The sequence below is a fragment of the Polypterus senegalus genome, chromosome 10 (assembly GCF_016835505.1).
Source record: "Polypterus senegalus isolate Bchr_013 chromosome 10, ASM1683550v1, whole genome shotgun sequence".
Lineage (NCBI taxonomy): Eukaryota > Metazoa > Chordata > Cladistia > Polypteriformes > Polypteridae > Polypterus > Polypterus senegalus.
This window is the reverse complement of record NC_053163.1, coordinates 4,563,831-4,591,676: the sequence shown is the minus strand read 5'-3', so window position 1 is coordinate 4,591,676 and position 27,846 is coordinate 4,563,831. Positions and strand designations below refer to the sequence as shown.

At 38.5% G+C, this 27,846-nt stretch overlaps 1 protein-coding gene across 2 annotated transcripts; it reads left to right on the top strand.

Moving 5' to 3' along the window:
* The first annotated feature begins 36 nt into the window (after positions 1-36).
* LOC120536569 (kinesin-like protein KIF22) lies at positions 37-27,548 on the top strand. 2 transcript variants are annotated; one of them, XM_039764954.1, is made up of 8 exons: positions 37-427; positions 11,045-11,106; positions 12,938-13,042; positions 13,428-13,604; positions 16,661-16,771; positions 16,953-17,126; positions 21,644-21,700; positions 23,961-27,548. In XM_039764954.1, exons 1-8 carry the CDS (start codon positions 151-153, stop codon positions 24,015-24,017), a joined length of 1,020 nt encoding a protein of 339 aa, XP_039620888.1. In that variant the 5' UTR covers positions 37-150; the 3' UTR covers positions 24,018-27,548. The 2 variants fall into 2 exon arrangements, with proteins under 2 accessions (XP_039620888.1, XP_039620889.1); XM_039764955.1 differs by lacking the exon at positions 12,938-13,042.
* The last annotated feature ends 298 nt before the right edge of the window (positions 27,549-27,846 follow it).

The following is a 27,846-nucleotide window of genomic DNA, read 5'->3' as shown; positions in this document are numbered from 1 at the left end:
TTGATTGGCTGGACCGCACGCCGGTGACGTAAAGAATACGCCAACTTGTTACAGACTTCAGGTTAACACAACGAAAAAGAAACTGAAACATACGGCTCATTCTGCCTTGCCTACTCGAAAAGAACTGAAAGCACCCTTAACTTAACGGCAATGGTCACTACATTGGACTTCATTAAAGAGACTCTCGACCGACTGAAAAAAGAGGACTTGGAGCAGTTTCGATTGAAGCTCAGTGACCCCACCCTCGAAGACGGCACGACCATCCCTGCTGGCATTGTTCAAAAATGCAAAAATACGGGCAGTCTGGCGGAGAAACTTATAAACTACTTCACCGCCGCCAAAGCACCGAGTGTAGTCATCGCGACTCTACGCCGCTGCAATCAGAACGAGCTGGCACTTCAGATGGAGAAGAACCTCGGAAAACCCGGTAAGCAGAGAATGACGCTAGCAGTAAACTGGCAGGCTGGCAGCGGTGATGGTGAAAGAGGACAACAGCGCGGGCAGGGGTCCTGATAACTTGGCTCCAGCTCCCTCAAAACGGAGGGCGTATGCATGGCTTCTGTCTATCGGCAATACGCATTTTTTAGCGCCTCTCATCCTGACATTTATCACACTGCGCAAACCTCCCTTTGATGAAATTGATCACAAAGCCCTTGACAAAGAAATGTGTGTTTTATAAATCACTCATCCCAGTGACCTCAATTACAAAATATGCAGGAGAACGAATATCAGTGCCTTTGGCCACCTTCATATACAAAGTGTTGTTTTCATATTGACAACTATAAGAAATCACTTTACAAAATGCTTTAAAAAGAAATCAATGCAGATAATTTCAAAGTGATTATTATCACTCGTTTTCAAAGTAATGCATTTCACAGTAACCAATACCACACACTGAAATACTGAACTGAAAATAACAATAATGTTGATGTTTACTCCATATATAATTTCAATTCAATTAACTTACAATGGTCATGTTTGCAGGGTTACGTTAGCAGTTTGTATAATTACAGTGACACAAATCTCTTAAGTGGCACATTAATATAATTTATTGACCTTAAAACAAATACATCAGATTATATTCTTGTAAACAGGGACTGATGTCACTATTCACATATTTTAATCTTTCTTAAAATCATTACTTTTGAGAACTTAAAGCTTCACGCTACACAGTTAAGTTGATTTAACCTAAAAAAAATAGCCTTTATGTACATGACAGTCTATTGTTTCGTGATATTTTTATTGATCTGCCTCTTTTGTTGCGTTCTCTTCCAAGGGATTTCCATGCATAGTTGGAAAGAAAGTGAAAAGTTAAAGACTGTGGAGATTGTGTGGTAATGAAAGCTGCCTTGTGAGATTTATTTGTTCTAAAGTTTTCGCTCACTCCAAGCTTTTTGTTCCTTTCCAGTACAACATAGCAGTTAATTGTAGGAAAGTAAATCAATCAACATAATTCATGTTCACCTTACACAATATGTGTTTTAATGTTGTACATTGCTTGTTTTGATAATTGTACGCGTCATGCTTTAATAGATCAGTTTTAAGTATCGTAGTTGAACATAAGCATATAATTGGAAATAAGGATGTTTTTTAGGCCCGAGTAAATGCAAGCATGCATAAGCATTAAGTAGGACTAACCAAGGATTATGTATAAAACAGCAATATATTATTTATATAAGTAACGTGGAACCTGCGGGTGCAGATTAAATAATTCCAACATTATAGTTTTTCAGGGTTTACTTATTATAGTACTTTTCATAATATACAGTTATTTTCTATGGTTCTTTTCATAGCATCCACTGTCAGAAGACGCTTTACAAAAATCATTCAAGTGTAAAATGACGTGTTGCATTTTCAAATAATAAATAAATAAGGCAGTGTTTTATATTCTGTTATTAAAATTGCTATCAACAAATGAGTTTTCTGTTTAAAGTGAGAAAAAAAAGTGTTTGCAATACATACATTTCAAAGTTAAATCAGCATGTTAATTTGAATAAGTTTCTTAATTACCAACTCAAAAGCTAAGCCTTATTAACTGAACATTTTGAGTTGAGTTAACTCGATGCATTTAGTAAATGTCGTTAAATCAATACAAACTTTGAATTTATCGTTAATTTAGTGTGAAAAAATTGTCCGAATTTCAATATACACTTTCCACATATAGTTATCACTCTTAAAATAAATTCTTGCAAACAATTTTTAAGAAAAATGCAAAATATTCTTAATTTTAGCAAGTTTTCCAATAGATCCATCCATCCATTTTCCAACCCGCTGAATCCGAACACAGGGTCATGGGGGTCTGCTGGAGCCAATCCCAAGGCACAAGGCAGGAACCAATCCTGGGCAGGGTGCCAACCCACCACAGGACACACACACACACACACACCAAGCACACACTAGGGCCAATCTAGAATCACCATTCCACCTAACCTGCATGTCTTTGGGAGGAAACCCACGCAGACACGGGGAGAACATGCAAACTCCACGCAGGGAGGACCCGGGAAGCGAACCCAGACGGGTCTCCTTACTGCGAGGCAGCAGCGCTACCACTGCACCACCATGCCGCCCCAATAGATCCAATTAGTGAAATAAAATACCTAAACGACTTGGATATGTAAAGAAAAATTCAAACCGTTTGTTTTGCTAACTAAAAAGATTACAATATTCAAGCTTTCAAGGGGGCAAATCAATCCCCTTCTTCAGGTGAGATGGAATCATTACATCTTACATTACATCTTACCTGAAGAAGGGGATTGATTTGCCCCCTTGAAAGCTTGAATATTGTAATCTTTTTAGTTAGCCATTTAAAGGTGTCATTTTGCTTGACTTGTCACTACATTCATAATGGCTAACATGGTACAACACAATTTGTTTGGCAAACTATTTACAAATATAAACTTTTCAAATAAGTTACATCTTTCTTTTTTTAACTATTATTTACAGAGATGTTATTTACCTTAAACTTGCAAGCAGATTGCTGAAGGTTTCTTTTATTACATCTTAAAAGTTTGGTTAGAATTGTGATCTATTGTGTTCACTAACTTTCCATTGTCTTCTGCCTTTGAAGCTCCCCTCATGGATTTCTTCTCCTTGCTTTGAATGTATTCTAAAGAAACTGTGAAAAATGACAGAGCAAGCCATGAGTAAACCGTATGTATCAATAGATAAAATTAACACTCTGATCAAGGCTCAAAACTACGTGTAGCAATCCAATTTCAACATTATTCATTTCTGTCATAAACCTAATGCAAATAATCCATTACCACCACCCTGTATGTTTATTCTTTATGCAAAAGGCTGCATTTGCAAAGGTCTGTGCTGTAAACAAAAGAAACCTGCGCAGCTTGTGCTGTACAAATAATAAAAGTGTAGCTACAACGGTCATTGCATAATGAGAAAAATGAAAACATTTCAAGGCAAAAGCAACTAGCTTTGTTACAGACGAATTTTAAAAGAGGTGTAGAAAAAAAGACAAACAAGTTTCAAACTATAGACGACTGCTCCGTGTTTAGATAAAAACCCCAACAACATGATAGAATTTATTTGTGAATAGACGAAAATGAAATGACAGATTAAAAAAAAGTCGCTAACCATATATTTATTCGACATGGTCAAACTACAGTATTTAACAAATGAGCAATTTAACACGCCACAGACAGAGTTTGGCCACGTGTGAAACGGATACCGTAGAAATTCATTGAGAGTTCATTGCACAAAATGTCTGTTTTGCTCCATTTAGTGTCCGAAATGTCTGGCGCAACTGTCTACACAGAAATGTATGCTGTTTTAACACAATTTTAATATGATGCTGGTACAACGCAAAAATATGTGTTATTTGTATTCATTATTCTAAATTCAGCCGATGAAAAAAACTTTTCTCATACAACCATATTTTAATCTAAAAAACAAACTTAGAGATTGCTCAGTCTCAAGGACTTAGACTCCATCTCTATAATATATAAAATAATTTTACAATCCCTCCCTTTCAAAGATCCAAGAGGACACTGGGAAAAAGATCTCTCAATTAATATATCAGAAAAGGAGTGGAAAGTAGCAATGCAGAGAATTCACTCGAGCTCCATATGTGCAAAGCATACAATTATACAACTCTAAATTATATATCGAGCACATCTGTCTCGACTAAAACTCTCCAAAATGTTTCCAGGGCTGTGATGATCCAACCTGCGAACGTTGCAACCAAGTCCCAGCCTCACTAGGTCACATGTTCTGGGCCTGCACCAAATTAACACAAAAATTTTTAATTACCTGTCAGACAGCCTTGGACTCACAATCCCTCCTAACCCATTAACAGCTGTGTTTGGGGTTCTTCCAGAGGGGCTTAAAGCAGAGAAAGACAAACAAACTGTGATTGCATTCACTACACTGTTGGCACGCAGACTTATTCTGATAAACTGGAAGAACCCAAACTCTCCTCTTTTAAGTCAGTGGGAAACCGATGTGTTATATTATTTGAAATTGGAAAAAATCAAATACTCAGTTAGAGGATCCGTACAGACTTTTTTCAAAACATGGCAGGATCTAATCAGTAATATTTTAAAATACGTTTATAAAGCACAGAGAATTTATTAATTTAGGTATGTTTACAAGCCTTAAATTTTACGCCGTTTGGCTTGCTCTCTCTCTCAGGGGTGGGGATCGATCTGTTCTTAACTTAATTTTTCTCTTTGTGAAAACTTGATTGCTTTGTATGGATTGTAATAAAATTAATAAAAATAAATAAATAAAATTAAAAAAAAAAACTTAGGCGTTTTAAGTGAAACGCTTTTTAAAGTCATTTCAAGGTATCTCGTTATATTCATTTCAAGATATGTGCAGCTCATTTAAGGTACCTCAATGCATTGCAATATATTTAAAATATATTTTGAGACATTTACATTGAATGCATTTTATGAGATTTGAAACTATATTTAGCAAAGTCACTGCATGCTGGACCCAATACAGCCGTCCTTAGTCAAGGATAATGATAACATTTGAGGGGGTAGAACATAAAGAACAAGCAGTCTGTGTCATGGTCGTCTGCTGATAAACTAAATTATTGGAGATTGAGCACGTACTCAATTCTAGTTAATAATACTAACCCTCAATGGGCTAGTGCGCCCTAAAAATATGAAACCACAGGGCTCGCTCCTCACGAGCGTCAACGAACCAGATACTGGAGTCTACTCCTCTCCGTTCGCTGGCGAGAATATGGTTTCTGACTGGCAGATGCACCCGTTTTCTGTACAGCTTGTTGTGGTGCTAATTAAGAAAACGAAGGAGTCGGCTTATTCTCAACCCTTCACCACAGCTTCACAAACACCTGATGAAATCCGAAATCACTGGTCATTCCTGCTCAAGTTTGTGTTTAGCAGGTGTTCAACAATTCTTTATACGGAAAGGCACCTAATCGTCTTGTCATTTTTCTGTCTGTCATTTCAGTTTCTTAGAGCATTTTAAAGATGTCTCAAGAGTGTTTCACATCGAAATATTTCAAATGTCGCGGTTACGAGTTTTAAATCGTGCACGCGCGGTGGCGAGTTGTTCCGTAAACAGCGCGGCGGTTCCTCAACTGTTGTTAGGTTTACCGTCCAGTCCCCCGTTACTCCCTGCTTGTTTGCTCGGATGTGCTTTTTTGGTTTAAAACACTCTGAAAATTTCTTCAAGTAAACCGAATGGTCAAGGCAGTCTACTAGATTATGCTTCTTTGTCAAACTCAATTCACGTCTATGGACGATAGTCTTCCGTCTAGATAAAGTTTATTTTCAGTACAGTAACAATTTATTGACTCATTCAGTGTTCATGTATTAATTAGGGAATACAGATTTACCGAACTAATTGCCGGTATCGGTCAAGTCTCATGACAATCCCAACTTCGTTATGGCGACACTCTTCTGTCTTCATTCATCTCCACTAGACAGCATTAGAAAGATCAGTAACATAAGCGTTTGTTTCTTATGAAGAGTTAACAATTTAATTTCTTAAGCTGTGTACAAATCTTATGGGTATTTTAATTACAATATGAATTGAACAAGCAGCGTTGAGGATTGAGTTTTGCACTGTAAATGTGGTCCAGATATAACGATTACATGACTGGCAGCTGCGATGCTAATCACTTAACCGTAAAAAAGCGGTCAGGAGCACAGACCAGTGCCTTAGTGAAACTAATGGAGTCAACAATTCTATTATGATTAAAATGTATGATTAACTGTTTCATTTTTCTTCTAATTTACATCTTACTACAATACACCTACGGTATACTACACACTTCATTTACCTTTATGAGACTAACATCAACGTCTAACTATAATAAAATATGAAAAAGATGAACAAACAGTTTTTATTTTGGTCATTGGACATGAAGTTATGCAGAATTAATTCATGTTGTCCAGTGGAGAAGGAAACTTTGCTTTTCTGATACAAGGTGTGCTACAGTTGTCCCAGCATATCAAAAAATATCTCAGCATAAATCAGATTCCATAACCACAACAATATTCAGAACAAAAATGATTTTGCTACCCATCATTAATTTTTGTTTTTCACAGTGCACAAGTATGGGGGACATAAGGAAACATTGGTAGGTTAGCAGAAAATGGGATGTTTCCTTATGCAAATATACTAACTTTATGCAAATAAAGAATTCTGTGCCATTATGCGTTTATGGCAATACAACAGTCTTGTCTATATATATCTATTTAATCCAACGTCTGTATGTCTGTCTGCTTTTCAGAGAGAACTACTTCACAGATTTAGATCCTATGATTTTCCTATGATTTGCTTGAATATTTTGGTTGATTTTGTGACTTCTCTCATTGTTCTAAGTCTTATATCTATAGGCAATAATATTGTACTAATAAAAAGGAAGAATATGGAGACACATTCAAAGTGATAAACTTTAACAGGTCCTTTTACTAAGATCTTTCAGAGTACACGTTACACCACCTTATTATTATTACTTTCTTCCTAACAGCTCCCCAATACCCATAGTTCCTTATTACTACAGAATCCCCAAAAGTTCAGACTTACAATACGTTACACTAAGTATCATAGTTTACTTGCAGGAGCGATATATTCACACTAATCTGAGAAAGAGGGGAGGGGGTAGCGCAGTGGTTCTCAAACTGGGGGGCGGGCCCCCCTAGAGGGGCATGAAGTAACAAAAAGGGGGGCACAAAGATGTGAAAAAAGAAAATCAATCAATCAACATTTATTTATATAGCACATATTCATACAAAAAAATGTAGCTCAAAGTGCTTTACAAAATGAATAGAAAAATAGAAGACACAATAAAAAATAAACATAAGTCAACATTAATTAACATAAAATAAGTAAGGTCCGATGGCCAGGGTGGACAGAAAAAAAGGCTGGAGAAAAAAATAAAATCTGTAGGGGTTCCAGACCACGAGACTGCCCAGTCCCCTGTGGGCAATCTACCTAACATAAATCAAACAGTCCTCTTTGTATTTAGGGTTTTCATGGAAGGACCTGATGATGATGGTCACGTAGACTTCTGGCTTTCAGTCCATCAATGTTGGACCATCATGATGCTTTGAGTAGGTGGTGGTGGCGCAGGCCGCCACCACAAAGAAACCGGAAAAAGAAACAGAAGAGAGAGTTGGGGTCAGTACGGATTTTAGAGCCACTGTGAATAGTTATTGTGATGAATTGAACACACAGAGTATCAGGATTAAGTTAAATTGAAGTTATGAGAAGGCCATGTTACAGTAATGTGTTTTCAGCAGTGTTTTAAACTGCTCTACTGTATCAGCCTGGTGAATTCCTATTGGCAGGCTATTCCAGATTTTAGGTGCATAACAGCAGAAGGCCGCCTGCCCGCCTCACCACTTCTTTTAAGTTTAGCTTTTGGAATTCTAAGGAGACACTCATTTGAAGATCTGAGGTTACGATTTGGAATATGACGTGTCGGGCATTACGATATATAAAATGGAGCGGATTATTTAAGGCTTTATAAACCATAAGCAGTATTTTAAAGTCAATCCTGAATGACACAGGCAACCAGTGTAGTGACATCAAAACTATATGAAATATGAAAAATATGAAAAATCCATCTATTGAAACCAAAACAAATGAACTTAAACTACATTCTGATACTAGAACAATAAATATAGAGTTAGATAAGTGTCGATAAAAGTTAAGTAGGTATAATTAAATATGCATCAATGATATATCATTAATTAAAAAAGAACAAATTGGTATTAGTGGGTTCCTTTAAAAAAAAAACGTTAGGGGGACGCGATTAGAACTGTTATGAAAACTCGAGTCGCAAATACTTAAAGGTTGAGAAACGCTGGGGTAGGGTGACATCAGGAGTGGGGAGCTGAGCAGGGTCCTCCTCACTGTCCTGTTTCACTACTACGGCTAGATATTCATAAAATAATCTTCTTTGAAACAATTAATTGACACCTAAACACCTTTCAAATGTAGGTTTTATATTTTATTTATCTATTTATTATTATTATTTTAACTATTTACCATATTACTGTTTTTTAATGTAAAATATGGTTAATGTAGTGTATTTTTTACAGTGTACTAATTGTAAAAAACTCACTGTAAAAAAATTACGGTAAAAAACTGGCAGAATTTTACTGTAAAAAAAGAATGTGAAAATACTTTTAGGCCTATAGTATAACTTGTGTACAACTTGAAAATGTTTAAGTTGTGAAAAATTGCATTTTACTCTACACTTCACTTTGGGTGCACATTAACTGAAAGTTATATTGATGAAACCGCATATACATAAAGCAAATCCATCTGATCATCCATCCATCCATCCATTATCCAACCTGCTATATCCCAACTACAAGGCCATGGGGGTCCGCTGGAGCCAATCCCAGCCAACACAGGACACAAGGCAGGAAGCAAACCCCGGGCAGGGTGCTAGCCCACCGCAGCCATCTGATCGTTTTGAGTTAAATTAATGTAAGGGAGCTGTTTAAGGTTCAAGGCTTGGTAACCACGTGGCAGTGTATTAGTGCAAACCAGACACGGTCGACAAACAGCAGCTTTTCTTTAAACGTCTTGGTGCAGTAAAATTAAAGGTGTGATGCGATTTCCTTTCTGATGGCATTATCTCATTTTTTGGTGCTGTGCTAACCATTCTTCACAGAAAAGGAATATATTTTTTACGGGTTAACATTGTAAAAGTTATTATACCTATCTGTGTGTTTCAGTGCTTTGGTGGTACTTAAACACTGCTTTACCGTTTTACAGTTTACAGTTGTTTACCTTCTCTATTGCCATTTTTTCAGTGTAACTTAATGTATCAGTAAACAGTATCTAGTTGATTTTGAGGAAAGAAAAATATCGATTTTACAGAACTTGCCTGTAAAAAAAAAAATAATGAAATGTACTCTTTTAAGATATAGATGTCATTTTCAGTAGAATATATAACTTACCTTTTTTTTCAGAAAAGGTATTTTCCCTTCACCATTCAGAGGATTTTACCATTATATTTACAGGCACTTTTTACAGTGAAATTCTCTTTGCTTGGTGCTCTGTTTTTTTGGTGTTTTCTTTATGAAGATTTTATTTTAAAAGGTATTGTAAGCCACTAGGGGGCGTACTGCCACCCTAACCCCTGGACACAGTCAGGCAGACCACAGGTTCACTCAACACCCGTATTTATTTACAGTTTACGCACATTACCAACGCCACAATACACAGTCCCTTCTTGTCCATCCAGTCCAGTCCAGTCCATCTGCCTCCACTCCTTCCTCTCGACTCTGGCCCTTGAATGGAGTGAGGCGACTCCTCTTATTCAGGTCCCGGGAGTGTTCCATGTGTGCTCATCACTATTACCTGGAATCACTCCCAGGTGTGCTGGAGGTCCTCTACAGGGCTCTGCAGCTCCCCCTGGTGGCCCCCACGGAACCCAACAGGGCTTCACCAAACTCCTGCTCCTGACATTCCCTGCGGGAATCTGTGGTGCCACAGCCGCCCAGGAGGGCTGCCCTCTAGTGTCCCAGAGGAGGTACTGCCTCATCAATGCCCTTTCCTCTGGTCCGTCCACCTTGCTGGCGTCCCGGACAAGTAGTGTCTGCATCACAGCATTTATAAAATTTAGTATGCTTTTCAAGAAAAATTAATTACCTGGACATAGTGATTAAGACCACAGTATAGCATTTTCTTTTTTGATGTGTTCAGAATTTTGAAGGAAATCTGTACAGCGGATACCTGTTGATACTCTAAAGTCAAATCTTCACCAGGGACCAGGCAGGAAACTTGCTGAGGGCAGATTTTCCACAAATGTTAGAAAGTTTTGGTTATTATCTTTTTTTTTTTGAGCACAGAACCCTCAATAAGTTTACCAAAGTAGTGGGTTCTTTTCAATAAGGGCGCGCACAAAAAGGCAACCTTCAAAAGGGCAACCTCAATTGGGCACCGAATAAATGTGCGTTACGACTACTGGAGGTGAGCAATTTCTTCGATATGACAGTGGACCAGGAAACCACCGATTCTTAGTCTTGCCTTAATCTAATTTTCTGCAATTTTGAAAACAACAAAATATAGAGAGCTTTAGAAATAGTTCATTAGAAATAGAAAATTCTAGAAATAGAAGTTCATGCATTAATTAATTGGATGTTTTAATATTCTTGCTTTCGCCTTTTTATACGTTCAATCATTGCCTTTATCTAATAAATTTTCTGTAATAATTTTGTTGCGTTTGCCTTTATTCGCTGCGCCCAATTGACGACACCCTTTTGAATCACTCCTTTATTTACGTGCACCTTTATTTGGCGCCCAATTGAGGCTGCCCTTTTGAAGGTGCCTTTTTGTACGCGCCCTTATTGAAGGATACCAAAGTAGTGTGGTAGGCAGGACTTTAGGGTCCTTCAAGGCTCAACATAATGCTGTTTTGCAGCATCAAGATGCATGGGTTTGGTGAGCTTGCTCAGCTGAGTGGCCACATCAGAGGAACCAACTTTAACAAACTCTAAAAGACTTTGCTATCAGAATGCACCTTTTGCATTTGAAGCATCACACGTGACACTGAACTGAAGTATGATGTTGCTCTTTTTTGTTACAGTGACGGAAAGAAAAAAACAAACCAAAAAGAGAATGGCAGATAGCAAAAAAGGCAGTGAAAAGGTAAGTGGTACTAAACTCATTTGGTGATCTGGCATTTCGAGAATTCTTCAAGTCCATCAGTTGGGGGAAAGTTCTGGAGAAATACATGTACATCATTACACCTGCCAGAGATAGATAGATAGATAGATAGATAGATAGATAGATAGATAGATAGATAGATAGATAGATAGATAGATAGTGTAGTCGGCAGGATTAGATAGATAGATAGATAGATAGATAGATAGATAGATAGATAGATAGATAGATAGATAGATAGATAGATAGATACTTTATTAATCCCAAGGGGAAATTCACATAAGGCTTTCAGATTATATGCCTGTTGTTTGGAGAATAAAGCCTAAGAAATGTGATTGATTACATTCAGAATAATGGAAATCTCTATAACGTATCAGTATGAAAGAGCAAAGCCAGTCATGTTATAAAATGTCTTCCTCATGACAGTCCTCAGATTCCTACATTTGACTATTTCAGATGGTAGTTATAGATTAAGCAATGACTTTTATTTTTTTCTTCTTACACTCGCTAAGCAAATTCTTCATCACACTCTCCTAATACTGGGGTGCACTTTCTTTTGGCCCCAAAACAGCCCAACTTCTAAGATCTGAAGGATTGATTTGAGATTCTGGTCCATGATGACGTGATGTCATCACACCGTTTCTGCTGATCTCTCAGCTACCCATTCAAGCTGTGAATCTCAAGCTCCATCACATACCAAAGGTGTTCAGTTTGATTCAGATGCGTTGACTGGACAGGCCACTGGAGAACACTGAACTCATTGTCATCTTCATGAATCAATTAAGTATCCATTAGAAGATGAGCAAACTGTGGCCATGATGGGATGCACATTGCCAGCAACAATACTGAAATAAGCTGTGGGATTCAAGCAATGGCTGATTGGTATTAAGAGGCCCAAAACATGTCAAGAAAGCATTATCCACCATTACACCACCAGCACCAGCCTGGACTATTGACACAAGGCAGGTTGGGTCCATGGATTCATGCTGTTGACACCAAATTGCGCCTCAGCAGAAATCGAGACTCCTCGGATCAGGCCAAAATTTTCCAGTCTTCTTCTGTCCAGTTTTGGTTAGCCTGTGCCCACTGCAGCTTTTTGTTCTTGGATGACAAGAGTGGAACCTGATTTGGTCTTCTGCTGTCATAGACCATCCATCTGAAGGATCAATGTGTTGTGCGTTTTGAGATGCTCACCACAGTTTGTTATCTGAGTTACCGTAGCCTTTCTGTCACGTCAAACCATCCTGGCCATTCCCCTCTGACCTCTCTCATTGAGAAGGCGTTTCTGTCCACAGAACTTATGCTCACTGGATGATTTTTTTTTGGTTTTCTCACCATTATGAGTAAACTATACAGACTGTTGTGTTTGAGAATCCATGCAAATCAGAAATTTCAGAAACACTCAATCCAGCTCATCTGACACCAGCAATAATGCCATCCATGGTCAAAATCACTGAGATCACATTTTTTCCCTGATTCTGGTGTTATCTGTAAACATTAACTGAAGCTCCTGACCTGCAGCTGCCTGGTTTTATGCATTACGCTGCTGCTTCATGATTGTCTGTTTCAGTGACTGCAAGGGTAAGCAGGTGCACAGGTGTTCCTAATCATTTGCTCAGTAAGTGTAAGTCCAAGAATAAGGGAACACTGTAAGATCTCAGAGAACATCACATCTCTTCTTCTCAATGAAAGCGTCTTCCAGGATAATGCTGGTCAATGTCCACTTCCATCCTAGTGTTTCAGGATTTGTTTCAGAAAAGCAGTAAGCTCTAATTATGAAAGTAATGCAATAAATCCATCTTTATCTCTGTTCCAGATAATGACAATAAAGAAGCTCTTGGAAAAACCCAGCGGAAACCAAACAACTCCTCTAAAATTAAGGGTTCTCTCTATGTCACGTACAAGTAACTATAAAAATAAGGTGGGCAAACACCCTTGTGATCCTCCATGTTCTGCTTAGAGGTAAAGTTTTATAGAGACATGCAAGAGCAGACAAAGAATTCTCATCTTTGTAGCATGTGGTAATTAACTGTACTGTAGATATTAAAGCTGGTGTGTTTAATCGTGTTTTATTGAACAAATTCACTTGAATACATTAGAAGAGCATTGAGACTGGCAGGGACTTATCAATTACCCTCATCTTCATGGACATTAACATAAAGAATGTGAATAATACACGTAGTTTATGGGTTTATATTAGCTGCTGCCCATTCTAAAACCAAAGACATACAATCTGCCATCTGGTGGGTGTGTGGTGCGCATATCAGTTTTCTTTCTAATGTCCCTTCCTTCCTCTTTTGCTGCAGTCAGACAGACAAATGCAGATGAAGTTTTTAACCTTATCAGACAAGTCAGAGAAAATCACTGGCAAGCTTTATGACATGAGCAAGACTTCAGTGATCAAGGTGGGCCAGTGTGTGTGTCTTCAAGATTACATCTATGATGCAGACAATCGGCATGTGGTCATCACCTCAAAAACTCAGGTAAACCTCCTCACTACTGATTTCTGGGTGGAGAAAAACTGGACGCTATTTGACTAATGCTGGTAGCAGGCATCCAATAGTGTAATATTCAGGGATGGGATGCAAACCCACAGGCCTACCCTGGGTGTGGATGGATCCTCTTTCAGTCCATAGCTTGCCACCACAGTAATTAAATGTTTTTATGAATAACAAAATAACACGATTTGCACAATTACCCTCATAAAATGGACACTAAGGTCAAGATTTCAATAGATAGATAGATAGATAGATAAATGTGAAAGGTACTATATGATAGATAGATAGATAGATAGATAGATAGATAGATAGATAGATAGATAGATAGATAGATAGATAGATAGATAGATAGGGGGCACTCTTGCTCCCTTGAACCCCTGTCCACGATTCCAAACACCAGGTAAAAGTCCACAGGTTGACTTTATTAATCTTCCACAGTGCACAAAGCACCCTCTTCTCCACTATTCTCATACACAAACCAATAATCACAATAATACACAATCCTCCACTCCCTGACGCATTGCCACCCTTCCACCCAGCTCAGCTCGCCGTCTGGGAGCTCCCATAGTCCTTTTATATCTCCTGACCCGGAAGTGTTCTCCATCCCTAGTCCATGTGACTCTCAAGCCCTTCCGGGTCAGGTACAAGTTCTTTTCTTCACCCCGGAAGCACAACATTCCTCTTGTCCACGTGTGCTTCTGGGGCATAGGGAAAATATCCATTATTCCTCCCTGCAGCGTCCCCTAGTGGCCCCCATGACATCCAGCAGAGCTGTGCATAAAAACTACACTGTCCATGATGCCCTGCTGGTCTTCTGGGGACCTCCATACTGCAAGGAGGGCTCCACTTGGCGGCTTGGGGTTATTGGCCAGGATAAACGGCCTGCCATCTATCACAATAGATAGATAGATAGATAGATAGATAGATAGATAGATAGATAGATAGATAGATAGATAGATAGATAGATAGATAGATAGATAGATAGATAGATAGATAGATAGATAGATAGATAGATACTTTATTAATCCCCAAGGGGAAATTCACATACAGGCATGCAGTATACTGTGTATTGTTTCCATGATAAGGACAGAGATGAAGGCATTGTATGTACAATTTCTAATAACTTATCAGTTAAACATCTTTAGAGAGCACAAATACAAACAAGCATAAAGTTTTACAATTGTGATGTGCATTTTTGGGGAAATACATTAAAAGATAAATCCTATGCTTCTGAGCACATACAGTAGATTCAGAAAGTATTCAGACTCCTTCTCTTTTTGCACAATTCATTGTACTGTATTTAAATTTAATTTTAAATTAATATATTTGCCAATTTTACTATCAATCTACACTCAATAACCCATCATGACAAAGTGTAAACACATTTTTCGAAAGGTTTACAACCTAAATAAAAATCAAAAACTGAAATCTCTCATCCCTAGATGTATTCAGACCCATTGCCGTGGCACTCCAAATTGTTCTCAGTTGCCTCCTGTTTACTTTAATTCTGTTTCAGATGTGTCCAGAACTTGACTGGAGTCCACCTATGGCCAATTAAATTGTTTGGATGTGATTTAGAAAGATACATGTGTACCTGTGTATAGGAGATCCTACAATTCACAGTGCATGTCAGGAGAAAAACCAAACCGTGATGTCCAAGGAAATCTCTGATCAAATTGTGGTAAAATATAGGTTAGGGTAAGGGAAAAAAAACATTTGTAAAGCTTTGAGTACTCCCAGGAACAGAGTAACCTGAATAATTGTGAAATGGAAGAAGTATAGAACCACCAGGACTCTTCTTAGACGTGGCAATGCATCCAAATTGAGCAACTAGGCAAGAATGGCCTTGGTTAGATATGTGACCAAGAATGCAATGGTGAGGTAAGAGAGCTTTAGAAGTCCTCTATTAAGATGACAGAACCTGTTAGAAGGATAACCACCTTGGCAGGACTTCATCCATTAAGCGTTTATGGTCGATTGGATAACTCCCACTTGGAGTTTGCCAAATGGCATTTAAAGGACACTGAGGGCTTGAGGAAAAAGGTTCTTGTTGGATAACAGGATGTTTGTAATGTTAATTGCATACGCACATGGAAAGTGAGCGCATATGTTTTTGTGAGAATAGTGTGCACCTTCGGGTGTTGTGTTTTCTAGACTTGGAAAATAAATGGCATTTTCGGACACTTTTCATCAAATCTAACAGAGCTTGAGAGGATCTGCTGGCAAGAATGGGGTAAACTGCTCAAACCCAAGTGTGCGAAGGTTGTAGAATCTTACCAATGAAGAGTCAAAGCTGAAATTGCTGCTAAAGTGGCTTCTACAAAGTTCTGAATTAAGGGTCTGAATACTTCTAGTAATGAGAGATTTCAGTTTTTGATTTTTAATGAATTGTCAAACCTTCTTGAAAACGTGAGTTTTTTCACTTTGTCATTACGGATTATTGAGTGTAGATTAACTAGCAAAAGTGGCAAATGTATCCATTTAAATTAAATCCACAACATCTTAACCATAAGCCATTGAACATACATACATCCTTAAATCTGCTTAATTCAATTTGGGTTTATGGGGTGTTGAGGATCCTTTTTCAGCAATACATGGAAAATAAGAGGGAAACAACTCTGGATGAGATATCGGTCCATTGCAGTAAACCACTGAGGCACACTCACGCTCAGAAAGGGGCCAGAGTAGAATTGTCAATTAGCCTAACCAGCAGGTCCTTTGTGATGTGGGAGAACAACCAGAGAACGCAGAGGAAACTGCAAACAGGCACTGGGAGAAATTACAAACTGCACAGACAGCATCCAGGGGCGTAAATCACTCCCAGCATGATTTAACCATGAGGCAGCCGCTCTAACATTTTGTGAAAAAGTAATGTAATCTCTATGCACTGACTTTTCAGATTAAAGTCTGATTATGTGGTGTGATACCATACAAACATACACAGATACACAAAGTGGGAACATAGATTTTCCACGGAGCTTGTCTCTATGTCCATTAAAATAAGTGATTAAATCTTCACTTGTAAATCCAATATTTTTCAGGTCAAAAAAGCGAGGGAATTTTATACCATTGGAATGGAAAAAACTCAGCTTTTCAAGAAAGAAAAAGGGAACAAGAAGGAAAAATTGAAAATGACCAATCAGGGCAAAGAGGTATGAAGTTATGATATTAAAAACAGGCCTCACTTCAACACGTATTCTAACTGCCTACACTTCTAAGCTTTATTTGTGATCCAATATGTAACTCGATTTTGACATGTTTTGCATGTTTCTTAAGGTTCTACATATGAATTTCTCTCTCTTCACACTCTACATCATATTCTTTTCACTACAGCAGACCAAACAAAATCAAGTAAATTCTGCAAGTTTTCAAGCTCCGGATGCCCTCAGTGAGCTACTGCGCATTCTAAATTACGGATCTAAGAAACAGCTAAAGATGCTGAAACACATTGGAGAGAAAAAGGTGCAGCTAATTATAGACTGGCGGATTAACAATACATTCAAGCAGGTAAAAAGCCCAATTGGATATACTGGAAGATGACAATGTGTTTAAATTTGTCACATAAGGGAAAACGAACCTGGAGGTGTTTTCATTATTTCATTTTAAAATGGTTTTAGCTGATTTTAGTACAACCTATTAGTGTGATCATGCTGTGCGCTAGTTTAATAGATAATTCCCATTTAAGCAGAGGCAGTGCATGGGCATCAGCTGAAAGTTCTGACAAATCTGCCATCTACAATTACATTGGAACAATCTAGACAAGAACAGGTCATTCAGCCCAACAAAGCTTGCCAGTTCTATCCACTGAATTCCACTAAAATAACATCAAGTCCTACTGTCTACCACACTAGTCGGTAGATTATTCCAAATGTCTGTGTTTCTGTTCCTAACATCTGTGCGAAATTTACTCTTAACCAATTTCCATATGTGTCCCCATGTTCTTGAGTGCAATTTTCAGAGTTTGAATGATTGGTCCAACAAATTCAAGGATATACTGTGGTGGCAGACAGCTGGCACCCATGCCCAGCTGGGATGCCTGTATACTAGAAGGACTGGGGGAGAGAACATGCGCAGGGTATTATCTCCCCTGAAGCGCTAGATGGCAGCCTCCATGGGTTGCAGTGGTGCCTCAGATTCTCACAGGGATTCATGGAAGTTGCAGTTAGGAGTGATGCAGGGACTGTGGAGTCCTACTTTGTTGGGCTTACACTTCACCCACAAGTGCTTCCAGGTGCCAGATAAAAGGAGCCCTCTGCCACTGCTCCAGGAGTCGGCAGGTAGAGGATGAAACTTAGATGAAGAAGGAGTGGAGGCAGAAGGAGACAAAAAAAGAAAGAGAAGAAGAGAAGAAAAGTGCTATAATAGTGCTTTAACTGTGCCTGTGCTTGTGTACTGTGCTGCATTTAGTGAGAAACAATTGGGAACAGTTTCCCACAGCCAAATATGAATGAGTGTTGTGCAGGAAGTTGTGCCTGGTGTCTGTCTATATCGGGTTTGGGGAGCTGGTGTGCCCCATGGTGGCCACACTGTATATCATTTGGTAATGTTGATCACTTTGGTGACCCACCTCAACCCAGTACATGACTGACCATGACCCACTACTGCACCAAACCACAGCAACTCCTGACCCACTACAGTAAACCCTCGTTTATCGCGGTTAATCCGTTCCAGACTCTACCGCGATAAATGAATTTCCGCAAAGTAGGATTCTTTATTTATAAATCTAATATTTTTGCAGTTAGAGCATAGAAAACCTGTTTACGACCTTCTAAATATGTTTTTTAACATTATTAGAGCCCTCTAGACATGAAATAACACCCTTTAGTCAAAAGTTTAAACTGTGCTCCATGAAAAGACAGAGATGACAATTCTTTCTCACAATTTAAAGAATGCAAACATATCTTCCTCTTCAAAGGAGTGTGCGTCAGGAGCAGAGAATGTCAGAGAGAGAGAGAGAGAGACAGAGAAAAGCAAACAATCAAAAATCAATAGGTGCTGTTGGGCTTTTAAGTATGAGAAGCACCGCGATAAAGCAGCTGCAAGAAAGGGAGCAATGTGAGGGTAGTCTTTCAGCATTTTTGAGAGCTGCGCCCGTATCCTCTAGGCAAACAGCCACTGTGCGAACAGCCCCTCTGCTCACACTCCCTCCGTCAGGAGCAGAGAATGTCAGAGAGAGTGAGAGAGACAGAAAAAAGCAAACAATCAAAAATCAATAGGTGCTGTTAGAGATTTTTAGTATGCGAAGCATATCGTATATCATTGAGGAGTTTTATTTAATATGTAATACATGCTTTGATTGAGTAGCTTCTCAGCCATCTGCCAATAACGTCCCTTGTATGAAATCAACTGGGCAAACCAACTGAGGAAGCAAGTACCATAAATTAAAAGACCCATTGTCCGCAGAAATCCGCTAACCAGCGAAAAATCCATGATATATACAGTATTTAGATATGCTTACATTTAAAATCTGCGATGGAGTGAAGCTGCGAAAGTTGAAGCACGATATAGCGAGGGATCACTGTAGTGGTTTAGAAACACTGTAATATCTAATAATCTAACTTCTGTCTTATCTAATGTATGACCTTTTGTTGCGACGTGAGATTTTGCATATAACTTGATAAATGTTTTGTATGTCTTTATTTGTAATTTAGGCAAAGCAATGTAATTTAGTGCTACTTTGGTGAGAGGCATTCGTGTTTGCCCCCCCATTTACGACTAAGTCTCTTTGTAATTTTATGACAGGATTTACTAAAGCCTTTCAACACCCTCAAGGAAGCCAGGTTACGTTAACATATGGTTTGGGGGTAGGTGTTAAGATGTTCTATTTCCCCTATTGGTCTGAGGTATGGCTGTTTGGAATTGGCTTGTCTCAGAGGCCTTTAAGTACCATGATGTCCTATTGGCTGTAGGAGTTGGACAGAAAACCCATAAATTTGCTTGCTCAACCACATTCTCTCTCTTACTAACATCTGATGAAGACCATCACATCATGAACTGACAAGAACAGCACAATGAAAAGCACAGCTCAGCAGACATTTTGAACAGACATGTGGCTGAAAGCTGAGCACCAATGATGCCTTAACTAGAGACATTTTAAGTAACTACAAGTCTGAGTGCCACCTGAACTACAAATAGCCATTTAATCAGGCTGTATGGTTGCCAATATTCAAATGTACTTTGCATTTTGTTATTATCTATGAATATTATCAGTAATACAGTGAACCCTCATTTATCACGGTTAATCCGTTCCAGACTCTACCGTGATAAATGAATTTTCACGAAGTAGGATTCTTTATTTATAAATCGAATATTTTTGCAGTTAGAGTATAGAAAACCTGTTTACGACCTTCTAAATACGTTTTTTAACATTATTAGAGCCCTCTAGACATGAAATAACACACTTTAGTCACCATTACACTCATATTACCCAATATATTAGACAAAATAAGAGAAAATAAGACATATTAGACGTTATAAATATATTATTACTAGGCTCACCCGCCTTTTAAGGCGACCGACTTTTATCCTCAATTTGTGTTCGCTCCATGTGTACATCAGGCATGTAAGTGTAGGGAATGAGAACATTAAAGTGCCCATTCATAACATCTCCCGAAGTTTTTTTATCCCCTCGAGTGCCTGTCCAAAGTCGTACAATGTCAGCCCGAATCTGTACCGCTAAAGACGGAGTTTCATGCACTAAATAAGCTATAGATGAGAATAAGCAAGCACCATCTCCCCTGATATTTACTACTACTCCATCAACATTAATTATTTCCAGAGACATAATTTTTTCTATTTTTTCAGCACATCCCGCACAAAAGCAAAGGGATGATGGGAGCAGCAGAACTCTGCTCACATCGCGTCGCTTTGTACCGCAAGCCGCAAGTAGTAAGTCTGTGATAAGCGGAATACCGCTACGATTTGCACTCACGGGACGGAAGGACAATCCCGAGTGCTTTTATATAGTAGATTATTGTACTGTACATTTAATTACACACACACAGTTCTTACACACAACCACTAACCTATGAAGGCACAACCTCAGTAGGAGAGTCTTCAGGTGGTGCAGTATATTCAGCAGGTGCATCGTTGTCTTCTTCTGCTGAAGGAGTACTAAGAGTAGGCAGTGGGTGTCTGGGTGCGCGGCTGAAGAACATCTTGATAGGCAGTTCCTGGCGCTGTCTTTTCATATGCGTGAGGAGGCTTTTGTAGGGTATTGCCATCTTTGATCATATCCACGAGTTTCACCTTCTCCTGGATAGCAAGCATCTTCCTCCGGCGCTTAGTTTTATTGTCAGAAGGCTTAGAAAAAGCAGCACGTTTAGGAGCCATCGTGGGGCTTAGATAAAAGTTCTCAGAAAGTGCATGCGTAGTGATGTAAGCGTGTATGAGAAAAAATCGCAATAGAGTGAAGCCGCGAAAGTCGAAGCGTGATATAGCGAGGGATCACTGTACATTATTTTATGTGTAACTTAACTCCTGCTTGTCTTTTTACTACATCTAATTGCCTGAGGTTATAGATATAGAAAGGAAGGTGGAGATAAGTTATATAAAATAATACCTTATAAACAGTGGTAAGTCTGTGAGATTAGGCATTCTAAGGCTACATATTAATAATACAATAGGGGAAAGTACAGCAATATATATATTACTCTACCAAGATAAAACTCCTTTATAAAACATCCATAGGGTCAGTAATATAGAAGAAGGTCTTAGAATCTTGCAGCTCTGACCCAGAGTTCCAGGACTTCTCTTCTGTCTTCAAAGTGGAATGCATAACTTAATTCATCTTCAGCCCTTACATAGTGAATTTCTGGTCAATTCTTATAAAACCTTTTTTTTTTATCATTTTACAACCTACAGTTTCTGCCCCCTTTATTGTGTTGTCAATGACATTTTAAACAGATACATTTGCCATTTTGTGCCCATCGGTCTACACTCAATAACACATCATGACAAAGTGAAAACACACTTAAAGAAAGGTTAGGGTTAGCAATTGCACTGAATTTCTTTCTGTTACACAGGTTGAAGACCTAGGGAAGATTGACGGCATTTCGAGAAATACAGTGGCCACTCTAAAGGTGAGTTAGAATCTTTCATCTTTCAGCTAATGTTACCTGCTCAGTCTCAACTGGGGTTTGTTAGAGTGGCGTCCATTTTAGGATCTCATCATTTTTCATTTCTTCAGTCATTAATTGTTATAAACATCACACTATACCTCCTCTTATGTTTTTTCTTGACTTGCTTCATGTTGCCCCTTTTTCTGAACTTTCATATATTTTAGTATTTATAAATACTCAGCACAATGACATGCTAGTTTATTGTTTTACAGCTGATTGATTTCTCTAGTTTTGGTTAATGTAGTCTGAAGGTAGGGCAGAGATCAGTATGGTATCCAGCAGTGAGCACAGTCAAGCAGACACATGACATTACAAGGTTCTAATCAATGAAGTGAAGTTGATCGCAATCTGAATGCAGTTTCCCAACATATCGGAGAGTAACACATGAGCCCTTTATTTATTTATGGATTCCAACTGATCAGTAGATAGGAGAGACTATACCAGCTTCATTAACACTAGAACTACCAGAGCCTATGAAAAAACTTGTAGATCCAGCCCACCTTAAATCCCATCGCACCTCTCCATCGCATCTTTTGTCCTCTAAATGTGCCGATAAAGACAAGCAGCAAGCAGCCTGCTATTCCATCCCCCACCGCTGCAGAACATGCACTAAGTTCTTCCAGCTCAGGCCTTGTTTGATTATCTGAGAGTGAAGTGCTAGAGTTTTAGAGTGGAAATAATAGATTGTTATTTGGAACACATGCATTTCAAGTGTGTTCCATTTCTACAGTAATCTGTGTAAACACATTGTTAAAACAGAAACGTTTTTCATATTTTAGTAGTGAATGACAAAATGTAGGCATAAACTATGTAATGTGTGAAGCCTGAAGTCCAAAGATCAAATAAACACTTTCTCAAAAGGTTCAAGGATGAGACAACAGCTTCAGTGGCATAGCAGTAAGATTTGCTGACTTGTAATAAAGAGTCCCCGGTTCGATCCCAACTGCCTCCTATATTTGCGGTTTCCAGTAGTGAGCTGCACGTATTATTAATATTATACAGTACACACATATATTTGGGTTGTGTCTGTAACAGATGGTGTATATTTTATTCTCTCAGTCACAATCACGATACATTCTACCGCCCCAGATCTGATGCTGTTAGTTTTTATTTGAAACTGGGAATAACTGGAGATGTGAGTGGTGTTTTAAGGCAATGGAACTGGACGTACTCTGATCTGGAGGGATAAAAGCTGACACACAAATGCTGGCGAATCTCCCTTCTTCGTATCTCACCGTCACTTGATTTTATTTAATTCAGTTTTATTGAGTGTTCCTGCGTACGCTGAATTAGTATGCACCTTATGATTCATGATGTCAAAACCGCACTGACAAAAAAAACAGAGACATAGGTATATATGATATTTGGAATTATTCATTTTATGACCTGTATGGTACATTTCGGAAAACATTGTGGCACAGATGCAACATTATTCATATTCATTCGCATAATATCTTGTGTTTTGTAATCAGTGAGCGCGTGGTTTTTTTTCCTCCGATCTTGCCAGTCCCCACATGTTGCTGTTTGCTGTTTCTTTTGTACTCCAGGACATGCAGAGGAAAGAATAGTACAGAGAGGTCAGTTCAGCATTATATACAATCATCAAATTCAAATGTTAACTGTTCACACTCACGCAGGGACTGTCCTTCCTACATTTACGACATGTTCATCTATGCAACAATTAAAATCAATACGTCTGAACTATATCCAAGTTTGATGGATTACGATAAAAACTTTGTGTGTTTAATTTGTTAATGTTCTCATTTGACTGACATTTGCCTTACGTTTTGCATTCTTGACAGTTGGTTTTCATGTTACTCTTCTTGCCATTCAGACAAAGACCCCTCATTTTTCAGTTCAAAAAACTCAATTTATTGCCTTTTAGGCACAGACTCTCCATCACTTCCATAATAGTATTTTACCTACAACCCCATTTTAACTGCTACTTGTCCATAATTGTGGGTATTTTCCTTTTTTTGCTTTCTTTAAAAAGCCTGTGAATGAAACATACAAGTGAGAAGTGATGAATGAATGAGGAGTGAGCAGATGACAGGTGAAATGGGGTAATGTGGATGTTTGATAAGTGGGGACATGAAGAATAACAATGTCTTTTGTTTTCTGCTTACTCTGCTTACTCAGAACATTCATGATATGCCACTGAGACATTGCCTGGCAATGCCAGTTTCAAGAGGTACAGTAATTTGTGTCTTCCTCTCAACAGGAACACTTCCTGAAGGAGCACAACTCTCAAGGCCCCTCCACTTCAAAATGCTGCTAGGATCATCAAAGTATTTTTTTCATATTTTATACTGACTTTTTTTAGTCATGTGTACACTCACTGAGCAAATTATTAGGAACACCTGTACACCTACCCGCTTCTCCGTGCAAGTATTTAATCAGCCAATCATGAGGCAGCAATGCAGTGCATAAAATCTTGCAAATGCAGGTAAGGTGCTAAAGTTAATTTTCTCATCAAACTCTGGAGTGTGATATCATTATTTTGACCGTGGCGTGATTGCTTGTGCCAAACAGGCTGGTTTGAGTATTTCTGTAACTGTTGACCTCCTGGGATTTTCACACACAAGAATCTCTAGAGTTTACTCAGGACATCTTGAAAAACAAAAAACATTCAATGAGTGGCAGTCCTGTGGACAAAAACACAAGTGCTGAGAGGAGAATGGCCAGACTGGTCTGAGCTGACAGAAAGTCAACAGTAACTGAGATGACTATTCTGTAACACTGTGGTGGGCAGAAAAGCCTCTCAGAATGCACAACACATTGAACTTTAAAGCAGATGGGCTACAAGAGCAGAAGACCACAATTCCTCTCCTGGCAGCCAAGAATAGAGAGCTGAGGCTGCAGTGGACACAGGGTCACTAAAACTGGATGACAGAAGACAAAAAAAAAATGTAACTTGGTCTGATGAACCTTGATTTCTGCTGAGGCACACCCATGGCAGGGTCAGCATTTTAGTCCGTGACCCAACCTACCTGGTGTCTACAGTCCACCCTGGTGGTGGTGGTGGTAAAATGGTTTGGACAATGTTTTCTTGGCACACTTTGGACCAATTAATATCGATCAATCATTCCTTGAATGTCACTGCCTGTCTGAGTATTGTTGCTGACTGTGTACATCCCTTTAAGGCCACAATTTACACATCTTCTGATAGCTTTTTTCATCATGATAATGGACTATGTCAAAAAGCACACTGATTTCATGAACATGACAATTAATTCAGTGCTCTTCATTGGCTTTCCAGTTCACCAGATCTGAATCTAATAGGACACCTTTGGGTTGTTGTAATACAGGAGATTTGAGTTGTGAATGTGCAGCTGACAAAACTGATGAAATTGTGCGATGCAATCACGTCAACCTGGATCAAAATCTCAAAGTAGTGTTTCCAACCACTTGATCAAGAATTTAACTGTTTTGAGAGCAAACTGAGACCATAACCAGGGTTAGCAAAGTGGTCCTAATAATTTCCTCAGTGATCTGCAAATTTCTAACAAATAATGTAATTTTCCAAAACATATTTATAGCTGCATGGTGGGAAGGCCATGGAATTTACTACCTGACAGTATTTGTGTTCCTGAAGTTGTTTTTCAGCAGAGTTGCCTTTTTTGTAGAATTTGTTTCGCTTATCATTGCCGATCCCCTTCAGACTACAAACATCCAGGTAGAGAAGAGTATTCATGATCAAAGTTGTGGGAGGCAGCTCTTTGTTTTTAAGCTATTGTGAAGTCTTAAAATACTGTTCTGATGTCTGCATGTTGCTTTTTTTTTGTTCTTTGCATCCATACTTCAAATATATGTGTGTTTGGGTTGATTGGCAGCTCTAAATGGATGGTGGAAACAGACAATTGGATGTGTGCTAGAACATGTATGACTGACCTGTAATGGAATACAGGGCAATTGTACAAGGCTTGTTATTCCAGTTTTGCCAGGAATGGAAGAACCAATGTCAAATGATACCTTAGGTTGGTGTCCATCCTCAACATCAGCCAAAGCTGACATGACACCTGAATGCTAAACTGACCAAATGTAGCATAGCCCACCATGATAGCACAATAATGGAATGCAGCATTGTAGCAAAATATGAACAACATTAACATTATTAACTAACACAGGAACACAGGTTAAATGACACCATTTTGTTCACTGCATTATCTTTGCTAAAACTGGATATCAATTAATTTCAGTTTTTTTACAGCCTTAAAGCAGGTAGTGTTATTTTTTTGTCTTTAATGATTGTTTGTCCAACTTCAGAGGAGTCACAAGCTTTTCCTGTGTACAAATGGAAGACATCCCTTGCTGTATGTGCCTTGGACAATGCTTCTGGCTTCTCATCAAAAACCCCACTGAAACATCATAAGGCAATTGTCTTGTCCTATAGACTTCCTTTGTTGTTTTGTCCATAGGGGTAAATATATACTGTATATTCTTTATATTTATCCTAAAAATATATTCTTTCATTTTGACTGTAATTTCCTTTTCTTAATATCACTGCCATGGCTACTGTAGTTGATATACTGTATTGCCTTGAGTATTTTTACAATTTTAATAGAACGAGTTCTCAGGGATGAAAACAACTTGAAGTTAAGGGTTTGGAGCTGGATGCCCAGTTAAGACCTGACCTTGTAAGACACGATGGCTCCACATTCTTCTGGAAGGATGAGGTTTCCACGTCTTACTAAGAAAGTGACAAACAACCAGTGGTAATTAGGAATCTTCATATATCGCACCTTAAATGGTTAACAAACATTTCATTTTAGCTTTACACTTAGGAAATTTCTGCCATTCAAGTGCTTTTTATGTTATATGCTTCAGAATGTATGCTTTTTTTCTACTAAAAGTGTCTGTACATAGGTTGTTATATGCGTTAAACACTGGCTAAAATTCAATGACAAAATTCACTAGTACGTATTGTTTTTTTATCCGTAAGGGTCAAAAAACAGGTCACAACTTTTATGACACAACAGGCCTCAGTGCATGGCCAATAGTTAAAGAATATTAAAAGATAGATGAAAAAAGTTACTTGTGTCATAAAATCCACATGTTTCTTATCCAGTCGTTTGCTAACATTGTGCAAAACATGTGCATTTTGTGCAAAGATATTGTTAAATATGCAGCTGTGGTACAGCCAGTGTGTTTATTTGTTGTTTCATTGTTCATTTGGAATTATTATTTTTCATATTTTGATGTATTTTCTTTTAAGTTTGTAAATATGTGCCATATTTTCAAACGTACTCTCATTCTGTGTGCTTTGTGGGTTTAGCCCGGGGAGGCGGGGCCACCCTGACATCACTGCTGGTGAGACCTCCATCTCTTATCTTTCCTCCCTGGCTTGTCTTCAGGTTCCTTTTTAATGTCTTTTTTTGTTCATGTTTGATCCCTTTGTTTGCGTTAAAATTGTAATTTAGGTTTATCATTTGTATTATGTACCCTTATTAGTTTGGTTTTTTTTAAATTTCTGTATGTCTATGCTTGCTCTGTTTTATTCCGTGGCTGGTTCCACAAGATGCTGGGCTGCCTGTCCATCTCCTTCAGGGGTCTGCCTCATGAAGGCTCATTGAACACAGAGTTCCTGGTACATTGTATGCGCTAGGTGTTGATGAGTTCTCTTGACTATTGCTTTGTTTTCATTGCTTTACTGAATTTTTGACCTATTTGCTCTGACTGTTGACCTCCCTTTGGATTTATATATTTGGGACCTTTTTGCCAGTTCCAATCTATGCCTGTTATGCTCCTCTGAGTCTCTTTTAATATGTGACATTTTTGTAAAATAAATCTTTTATGTTATAAATATTTATTAATGTGTCCTTTCTGTTACACAAGCTGAAGGTTGACAGGGACCCTTCTTTATGTGGGACATTTTGAAATCGTTTTTGCATTAAACTAAAGTATATTGAGCCTGTTAGACATTTTGAGGACTGCGCCACAGCTGTTTTGGAAGTCGTGTGCTTTACATGGTACGTAAAGGCTTCTGATACAAGCCAATTCCAAAGAGCCATACTTCAGACAAATGGGGGGACAGAACACCTTCACACCTGCCACCCCCCAAAACCATATGTTAAGGTAAAGCTTGGCAGTTAGGTAGCCTGGCTTTC

What these genes read in the sequence shown, in the direction of transcription:
- LOC120536569 (XM_039764954.1), top strand. Translation starts at nt 151, where the DNA reads ATGGTCACTACATTGGACTTCATTAAAGAGACTCTCGACCGACTGAAA. An exon ending in GCAAAAAAGGCAGTGAAAAG is followed by an intron (nt 11,107 to 12,937) that starts GTAAGTGGTACT and finishes TCTCTGTTCCAG; the next exon opens with ATAATGACAATAAAGAAGCT. An exon ending in TCATCACCTCAAAAACTCAG is followed by an intron (nt 13,605 to 16,660) that starts GTAAACCTCCTC and finishes AATATTTTTCAG; the next exon opens with GTCAAAAAAGCGAGGGAATT.